Raw genomic sequence first — 10,000 nt, 5'->3', positions numbered from 1 at the left:
ATATTGCTTTTACACAACAGTTCTAGAAACAACGCTATTTATCAAGTAATGGTGATTTGAAACAACGGATTCTGATTTTTGTCTTTTATTCGTCTCCGCCAAAGAAATTTCCACTAAACACAGAAACTGTTTCTAGACAGTGGGAGGCGGCCATGTAAACCCTCACAGCATATATGAAACTCGTCTTCACTACTCAGATTAAAGCAATGAAATGGGAAAGCGCCACTGCTTCATTCTCAAATGAAACCAATCTAAGTCAAGTGGCTTAGTGCCAGAGAGAAGAACAAGAAGAGAACATCGCTAAAGAGCCAATCAGCTCTGCATTGATGACTGGACCGGACGCACTAATCCCGACTCCACCACTGACCCATATAGGCTGCGAAGCTCTTCTATAGAGTGCAGTGACTGCGGTGTGGGAATGGCAGAACTGGGTCAGAGTGACAGCGCTTCCCTCCTCCATCCACAGACATGTGAGGCGCTGCCGGGGCTTCAGACTTTAGGCAGAGTTACTGCGCTGGGACTGGAGGGAAGGGGAGTCTGCAGCGAGGTTAGACCAATATACTGAGCTGATAACTGGTCTTTAGTAAAAATCAGATCTGGTCCAGTTAGTGTTGTCTACCTGTGATGTGATGGATACGATGTAGTTTGATTGATTACATATTTACTGTAGAATTTATCGATGCTATACTTGTTGTCTATGGGAAGCCCATAACCTGAATTGATTCTGAAGGGACATTTTAGTACCCATCAATATGCTTTATTAATATTATCCTGTGTTTCACTGGAGGGTTTTAGTGTCCCGTGATGGTCATGTTGTTTCAGAGGCTTTTACACCCTGATAAGAATAAAATTCACTGAGGGAAAACACTGAATACTTGTGATTATTTTATTTTTTTACATTTTTGGCATGAAAATGGTCAAATTTAAAGATACTGAATACTGGAACAAAGTATTGGCTACTGTCTGCTTCGATGCAAAACTATCAGAATCGCCCAGTCAGTTCTCACAATAAATACTGTATGTAATCACGTCTCATCCTAATGCCTGGGTTGTTACTTTCTGGCCAAGTTGCGAATGTGGAATTCATCACAATTCTCAGCGAAAGCCTTGTTTACAGACATAACCCTAACCTTAACCTCATCGGAGACCACACACCTAACAATAACCTTAAACTGAGTCAAAACAATCCTTCTTGTGACCATCCATTTTCAAAAGGTTACGGCAATTTTTGACTTTTGCAGTTTGGCCAGAAATGAAAACCTGCAACTTAAAATCTGAATGAAGTTCCCAGACATAGTTGAGTGTTTCCACCGCCTCCGCTGACTCCTCCAACTCTCTCTCCCCCTCTGCTTTCCCACTGTCTAAATAAAGGAAAATCATACTAGTACTAAACTTTTTAAAACTGACCGACGACCGGCTGAAGGAGAGCGGCGCGGCGTCCGTCTTACCGTATGATATCTTTGTGTCCGTTGCGGGCGGCGAGGTGCAGAGGAGTGGTGAAGGCCGAGTCCGTCTGCTCCTTCCTCTCCCCCTCCAACAGAGCTACAACCATGTTACTGCTCAACAACAGCTGGGCAACCTGAGGAGGAGCGGGGTGGGGGGGGGTGGGGGGGTGAAAAGACAAGGGGTCAAGGCAGAGATCAAGAAAGTAATGAAGCCAGACACAAAATGAAAACCAGGGAGAGAGAGAGAGAGATAGAGGAAGATAGAGAGTGATGAGTCCAAGCTGCAACTGCTTCCAAAACTTGTAGGCAATTGGATATAGTAAATGCACACTAATACACACTCAGCGATGAGGTCAAGCACACACACACACACACACACACACACACACCTTGGGGACTTGTGTGATGTGAACTGAATACCTCGGAGGCCCCACAGGTGAGTATGAGGTAATGCCTTAGTGACCCAAAACACTATAAATGATTCCAGACGTCTGGCATCACACAGAGTGAAACACATCTCTGGAACACACACTCGGCACAAAATATTAGGAACACAGTATTAATGCTGAATTGCACCCAAGTCTAAATTCTTCTCGGATCCATCTCCTCCCCTTCATTTCTTGCATGGAGATTCGTTCTTGGTTTTTGTGTATTCTGCATGTATAAAGGGCGTTAACGGTACTGTTGAGTTTTCTGAACGGGATGTTCTCTAAACGCCTTAGGGTGGAGGACATGGACTTTTCATTAAAGGAATACACCAAGTTTGTTGGTCAACTTCCCTGTTAAGTGTTGAGAACACAGACACTAAAATCATCCACGTGTCCCCGGTAGATCATTGGCTTCGGTGCAAAATAAAAACAACACCCCAGCAATGAGCAAAAACAACAGTATTCATTTCATAATGATATGAAACAGAGAAAATCCTAGCATTTGTGAAGCTGTGACTAGCAAGTGTTGACTAAATCGATTAGTTTCTAATTCGTTTCAGCACTACCCAATACTAATCAATTATTTCTCATCTCATCTCTCTCATTTCTCTCTCTTTTTTCTCATGGATTTTTTTGGACATTCACGAAGCCCATTTTTTCCCCTTGAACCCAGCTGACGAAACACACCAAACCGTTTAGTTATATTTTTCACAACATTTCAAAAGTTCGTTGAAAAATTTGCTCAACAGTTGGATGGAAACGCAGCTCTCTGTGTTAAAAAGGAGGAGGTAACGCAGGAGAGAGATTCATGGAAACATAGAGGCCTGCAGGGAGACCAGCTGCCCTCACCACACCCTGGCATCACTACAGTATATGGCAGCTGATGCCTCAACACACACACACACACACATCACGCAGAGGTCATTCCACCAGCGCTGACAGCACATGCAGCCACTCTAAAGATATCCCAGTGAAATTTAAATCAACCCCAGGGGGGGATCAGTAGTTACAGACTTCGCTTTCATGTCTCATTTAACAAACTCACACAAGTCAAAACAAAGCCGTTCGCCGCGACCGGCTGCGTTGACTAGAAACCTGCCATTAGCTCCACGATGTCGTCCCCTCCTCCCCTCCTCCCCTCCTCCCCTCGCACCCTCGCCTCCTCTCTCCTCCCCTCTCCAAACCACACGCCGGATAAATAAGGCTGAAGGGGGATTTTTCTTCTCCAGTGCAGTGGAGAGCCGTGTTCGCTCGCGGGGGTTAGGGAACAATTACTTCACCCTCGCTCACCTCCGCTGCTTCACAATGTCTCTCTCTCTCTCTCTCTCTCTCTCTCTCTCTCTCTCTCTCTCTCTCTCTCTCTCGAACTCAACGCAGCAGCTCTGTTCAGGAGCAGGGACTTTGATTCCAACAACAGGCCTGGAGCTTTTTCTTTCTTTTTTTTTTATTTCTCGCTCTCTCTCTCTCTCTCTTTTTTTTTTACATTCCAACTCATTCCCTCTCAGATTCAAGGAGATTTAAAAGAATTGTGACGGATGCACGTACAGGCTGTGTGTGTGTGTGAGTGTGAGTGTGAGTGTGTGTGTGTGAGTGTGAGAGAGAGAGAGTTCTAAGAATACTTCAATAAAAAAATATTTTACATTGACTGTTTACAACAAGGACAATCACAAACTGAATAAATAAATGATTATAAATTAAGCCATTACATCTAATTTCTCCATCCAATTTCATAATCCCACACACTGTGAAACGTATCCAAGTCTTCTACTTTAGCATAATATATGATAAAAGAATATTCTATTATCCTTACCTATTTTTATCTTTCTTTCTCTCTTTTTTAATGTCATTTTACTAGACAAATTACTGTTTTAATTCCTCTCTTGCTTTTGCTCGTATTTTTGATTTTGCTTGAAATTTTTGAATGAACACTTTCCATCACTTTCCATTACTCAGAGAGAGAGAGTGTGAGTGAGACAGAGTCAGAAAGAGAGACAGAATACAATCACTGATTGAAAGTTCAATTGGTTTAATGATGTAAATCTAAGGTAACCAACTGAGCATAGCAGCAACCAAATTTAGATTTGGAAGAGAGAGAGAGAGAGAGAGAGAGAGAGAGAAGGAGAGAGAGTAAGAGAGAGAGAGAGAGAGAGAGAAGGAGAGAGAGTAAGAGAGAGAGAGAGAGAGAAGGAGAGAGAGTAAGAGAGAGGGACAGAGAGAAAAGAAAACAGTGTGGAGACAGGAAAAGACATGTAAAGAGACAGAGAAAGACAATACAAAGATAACAGCTAATGTTTACTGAGAGGAAAGGAAGAGTAGCTGTAGCAACGCAATCGATCCCATGTGTCCAGAGGCTCCCAGAGGTTCCAGGGTGTGTGTGTGTGTGTGTGTGTGTGTGTGTCTGTGTGTGTGTGTGTGTTTGTCCAGCTGTGACCCTGCAGTGTCCTGACAAGAGCTGAATGAGCTGTCACACTGACAGCAGGAACATCAGTTAACACTCTCAGGCTCACTTTGTTTCTATAAGACTGGACTAGCAGTTAGGGGGAGGACGGACGCACACACACACACACACTCACACACACACACTCACACACATAAATGCATGGCAGCACAGGCTCACCTTCACCCTGCCAAATTCACAGGCCAAATCCAGCGGTGTCTTCTTAGCTTTGTTCACCAGACAGGGGTTGGACTGATGCTGCAGCAGCATTTCAGACTGGGAAACACAGACAGAGGAGATTTACATGGCAAATAATACAATAACACACACACACACACACACACACGCATGCTCACACATGTATAAACCGACTACTACCACTAGGGTTCGACTGATATGGGTTTTTGAAGGCTGAAACCAATATTTGTCGACTGAAGCTGCTGTTTGTGTATTCAGTATCTTTAAATTTGACAGTTTTCATGCTGAAAAATATAATATATAAAAAGTATTCAGTGTGTTTCCCCAGAATTATATTCTTGTCAGGGTGGAAAAGCCTTTGAAACATCAGCATTTATACCATTTATTCTGTTGAAACCCAGAATAAAGAGGAGGACAAAAAAAATAACATATTCATGCATATTTGAGAGGAATCTGATCAAAAATGTGTCATTAGAAATCAGTTCACGTTACGGTTTTCCCATAGATAACCAATGTAGTACTGATTCTACAATAAATATATAATCAATCAAACTGCATCACATCCATCCTATCAGAAGTGGATGACAGTGACTGGATGATATCAGATTTTTATTAAAAGGCAAATATCAGCAAAGTGATATATCGGTCTAATCCTCCCACACACATGTTGTAGAACTCTGTGTGTGTGTGTGTGTGTGTGTGTGTTCTTGTGTTCCCTCTGCAGGCTGAAACACATGCGGACCCAGGCAGGGACCCCGGCCATGAGGGGGTTGTGTTATGCCGATGCTGTAATGTGGATTGTGTTTCACGACATCTAAGCCAGTGAGATGATGTAAGCCGTTACTCAGCACCTGGAGCTTTATCCAAGGACACACTCTATTTGGGCTGAAACAGGCGGGTAAAACAAGCCGTTTCTGTGCTATTATCACTGCTTTGGCTGGGGCCGCCGGGGATAAATTACATACTGAGTCTGAGGTGGTGCTACAGCTCATTTCAATACAATCCAACACTGACATAAACAGGGGCTCTGCAGGGTTCAGACAGCCAAATCTAAGACTTTATAAGACCTGAAACTGGATTTAAGACCAATTTAAAAAACACAAAAGAAAGAAACAAAGCAGGGAAAACCAGCCTATTCCTGATTGACCATAGCTAATGAAAGTTGCGAAACTATAAATGGGCAGAATATGAACAAGAACAGCAGGAAAATAGTTCAGGGGCATGAAGGATTAATCTAAGAGTGAACATGCAGTGCACCATAGTGAAAAAAATAACTAATTACTGTTTGTAAGACGGTTTAATGCCTCTTAATGCCTTAATTTGAGATCATTTAAGACTTAATCAGACTTTTTAAAGGACCTGCAGATGCCCTGCTAAACTACACAAAATCCTGTACAACTCGTCCACAGTGGGGACCGACAGAAAGCACAGCAACAGCTTTCTACAAGGGACTGTTTTCCCTCACCTAGATTACAGCTGATCTTGCCCTAAAATGGTCATTAATAACAGAGGGAGCCACAGCTGAGAATGAAATTTGGCTCAGGATTAAATATGTGTGTCGCTACAAACACTCCGTGATGTTCATTTCATCGGCCAGTCAAAACATCCCCTCCTGTTCCTCCTCACATCTGTCCTGCTGGGACAGGGGCGAGACTGGGAACGGAGAGGGTCGCTAATCACCCCCCTCCTCCCCCTACACACACACACAGTTCACCCCCCTTTCCTAAAATCTGATCATCCCGAATCTCCCCCCCATCCTCCTAAATCCCCCTCATTATCACCATTTGAATCCCTATAAATCCAGTGCCGTTCCTCCAGCTTCATTCCTGCCTCCCTCCATCTATCTTGTTTCCTGACCACCCCCCCCCCCTGATCTTTGTGCAATCCAATCACAACAACACCCCCCCCCCAGTCCCCACCTCAATCCCTGCAATTACCGGACACACCGCACACAGCGTTTTGCCCCCCGGCCCGGGCCCATCTGTGTTTTGGGGCTCTGTGGTGAATTAAGTGCAGCATGTTGACCTGTTTACCGCTGACCAGGACATGATGAAACGACAGTGCAGTCACTTGAAATCCATCCAGGGTCATTCTCATCTAAATCACAAATCTAAAGTAAGCACGAATTAATTGAAACATGAATTCAAATCAATCTACTGAGTCGGGGGTTTCAAAGTAATTGTGTCATTAACATGATATAATGGATATAAAACGGGGTTGTTTTCCTAGTGATTGACAGGTCGCCTGTCCAGTGATCGACATGTCACCGTTATGGGCCAATAGCAGGCGGCGCTGCGGCTCTGCAGACAACCCGAACTCCACCCCCTCCACCTTGGCTCCACCCTTTTGCTTCACTTTGGCTGCTCCGGCTCCAAAAAAACAACCGTAAACACAATCTCCAGGATTCAAAGCAAATGGGTGTTGTCACACTCATTACGTCCGTCTGTTTTTACAGTCTATGGTTTTAACCCAAGAATTGGGCAAAGTGAATGTGTGTGTCAGAGAGAGAATGTGTGCTCAAATATAGGGGATGGACAAAATATCAGAAACACCACACGAAATGGCCAACTGTCACCTTCTATAGAGTACAACAGGTGGTGACATCACCTGGCACCAAAGATCAGCCAATAGCAGATAGCAGTTTCAATAGCATGTTTTTTACTTTTAGACGTCAGGCTCTGTACAGATTTGGGTTTAGTGTTTAGTTACTCTTAAAGCGCGACTTTAAGTGTGTTCCTCTACTTACCACTTCATAGTGTCCATACTGTGCGGCCAGGTGAAGGGGGATGTGTCCGTCCTGTGAAACCCCGTTGACTGACGCCCCGGAGCGCAGCAGCATCAGGACCGAGTCAGCTTTGCCCTGCCAGGCAGCGTAGTGCAGCGGACGCATTCCTGCAGGGGGCGGGTGACAAATACACTGTTATCATTATCATTTCTTATATATATGATAGAGAGTACACATTTGTTTCTATGAAAATGTTGCTTTCTCTTACTTTCATATGTTCTATTCGAGTTATATCGAGTTAACATTGTTGGTTACGTTACGTTTACCGCCACCCAATTTGCTCTGTTATTACTTTCAGTCTTATTGACTTCACTGGTTCTATTATCTGCGGCTGCAACAACCTAATTTCCTCAGGGGAATCATTAAAGTTTTATCCAGTCTATAATAGAAAGGTGGGTAAAGTATGAACACTTGTCAGTGAACACAATAAGGCAAATAATCACCAGGACAAAAACAACAGTATTAGAATATGCACTGGTTCCTTTAAAATACCTAATTTTCATGTAGTTCACATCAGTCTGATACTACTTACTGGGATGTATAAATGTAGATCATTAAGATTTATATTATGTTAAAAAGGTGTGTAAACTGAGTTGTATCTACAGAACGACAGACACACACCATCTGGATATGAACCGAAGAGGCAAACAGATGCAGACGGGCTGACGGAGATAGAGAGCTACAGTAAACAAAGAGTACATATCGGTTGTTAATTTGCTGTGATGTACTGGGCCAGCTGATGCTGTCAGGACATGGTGTGAGCAGTGGAAACATTTACTGTCAAACAGAGGTGGGACCAAGACAGCTTTGCTCGAGTCCCAAGTCAGTCTCAAGTCTCAAGTCAAGTCCCAAGTCTAAATGTAGAACAGCAAGTCAAGTCAGAACAAATCAAGAGTCCAGTATCAATTTAATATCTTAAAGAAAACTAAATATCTAGGACTTTTCAATGCAATATGGTTTTAATAGGATAAAAACTTGGTAAGAGCATCATGAGTTTCAACTTCAATTCAATCATTCCATACAAATTCAGAAAACAGTGAAAAGTGTGTTTTGTAAAACATTCACACAAACACAAGATCTTTTCTCAAGACTTTTGAACCCAAGTCAAGTCAAGTCTCAAGTATTCTCTTCCTGCATCAAGTCAAGTCTCCAGCAAATAAAATTGTGACTTGAGTCTGACTCGAGTCCGAGTCATGTGACTTGAGTCCCAACTCTGGTGTCAAATGCTGAACGCACAGAGCCGGACAGTTGCTCATGACGTTCATGTGACCAGGTAATCACTGGAAAATTAAATTTGCTTTCAGTGACTTTAGCAGAACCTGGTTAATGGCGTCCAGATGTCCTCACAAGGATAGAAAGATCAGGAAAATCACCATTTTGATGACCTCACTTCTTTAAGGGGTTAGTATAGGGTTAGGATTTGGGTTAAGGGTTAAGATTAAATTAAGATTAGGTTTAGGTTTGGGTAAGAGTTAAAGCTGCACTAGGCTCCTGTCTAACCAGCCTAAAGCAAGAAGTGAGGCTGCGTCCCATTCCCCTTAATTGAGGTGCTACAGATTCTCCCTATTTGACCAAATGAGATTCTGGTCTCAGGTATTGTTACTTCCCTGCCCACAGGAAGTGACAAATCAAAACTTAAGAATGAAATCCAAACTGTCTCCTAAACAGCAGCAGAGAAAGCTGGACTCACCAACGTTAGACCTTTTCCTCTCTCGTGTCTTTGGTATCTTTGGTATAAAGCATCACAGACCGGCCGGTTGGTAAACATGAGCGTGCTGTGTGCAGTTTACTGATGTCACCTTACAGGATTTCTAAGTACTGAAGTCCTTACGGTGCGTTCAGGTTACAGGACACAAAGCAACATCATTAATCTTCAATGGAAGCCGGTGACATGAAGCTACCAACTCCAGCGTGTAAAATGTAGCAGCGCATCAGGTGAGCGCAGCTACAACTTGAAGTTCAGCTGGCTTCAACTGTTTTTCCACGCTCTGATGATGTGGCGAGGCACGGACCAATCAGACTAGAGGGACGGCAGAGTAAGGTAGTTATATCTACGTTATAATTATTTACTTGATGAATTATTTAAATGAACAAAAAACGATTATTGGGGCATCCTGGTGGCTCAGTGGTCTAAGGTGCGTACCATGTAAACGCCACGTTCGAATCCGGCCCAGGACCTTTGTCACATGTCATCCCCCTCTCTCTCCCAGTCTTTCCTGTCTCTCTAAACTTGCCCAAAATTCCCAAACAATAATCTTAAAAACGTAGCATTCAAACTGTTACCTCTCGCTGCCATTTGGGGCCTAGTGCAGCTTTAAGGTTAGGATTAGTTTAGGGTTAGAGCTTGGGGTTTGGGGTTGAAATCAGAATTAGGATTAGGTTTAGGGTTAGGGCTAAAGTTAGCAGTGTAGTGATGAGGGTTCAGGTTAGGGTCGTGTGTGTGTGTGTGTGTGTGTGTGTGTGTATCTAACCATTGCTGTCCTTGATGTCCACAGTCTCGCCTGGGCCTCCAGCAGGGCAGACAGCAGCTCGGTGGTCCCGGTGAGAGCAGCATGGTGCAGCGCCCGAAAACCTGACGATTAGAGGGCAAAGAGACGAGAAAGACGGATGAGAAAGAGAGAGAGACTAGATTAGAAACACGAATGACAATGCACCAGCCAGAAAATGACAGTTATGAGCAAACCGCTGGCCTAAACATGTTTAACAG

At 43.5% G+C, this 10,000-nt stretch overlaps 1 protein-coding gene across 2 annotated transcripts in view; it reads right to left on the bottom strand.

Moving 5' to 3' along the window:
• caskin2b (CASK interacting protein 2b) overlaps positions 1-9,860 on the bottom strand; it is a 32,730-nt gene extending 22,870 nt beyond the window's left edge. For both annotated transcript variants that reach the window (XM_078284755.1, XM_078284756.1), the window contains exons 1-4: positions 9,765-9,860; positions 7,255-7,400; positions 4,491-4,586; positions 1,449-1,579 (exon numbers count right to left, since the gene is read on the bottom strand). In XM_078284755.1, the coding sequence (XP_078140881.1) occupies positions 1,449-1,579; positions 4,491-4,586; positions 7,255-7,398 (371 nt within the window). In that variant the 5' untranslated portion in view covers positions 7,399-7,400; positions 9,765-9,860. The remainder of the gene's footprint in view (positions 1-1,448; positions 1,580-4,490; positions 4,587-7,254; positions 7,401-9,764) is intronic.
• Between the last annotated feature and the right edge of the window lie 140 nt (positions 9,861-10,000).

The sequence above is a fragment of the Centroberyx gerrardi genome, chromosome 7, assembly GCF_048128805.1.
Source record: "Centroberyx gerrardi isolate f3 chromosome 7, fCenGer3.hap1.cur.20231027, whole genome shotgun sequence".
Classification (NCBI taxonomy): domain Eukaryota; kingdom Metazoa; phylum Chordata; class Actinopteri; order Beryciformes; family Berycidae; genus Centroberyx; species Centroberyx gerrardi.
Note: the sequence above shows the minus strand (reverse complement) of the source record. Positions and strands in the feature narration are given on the sequence as shown.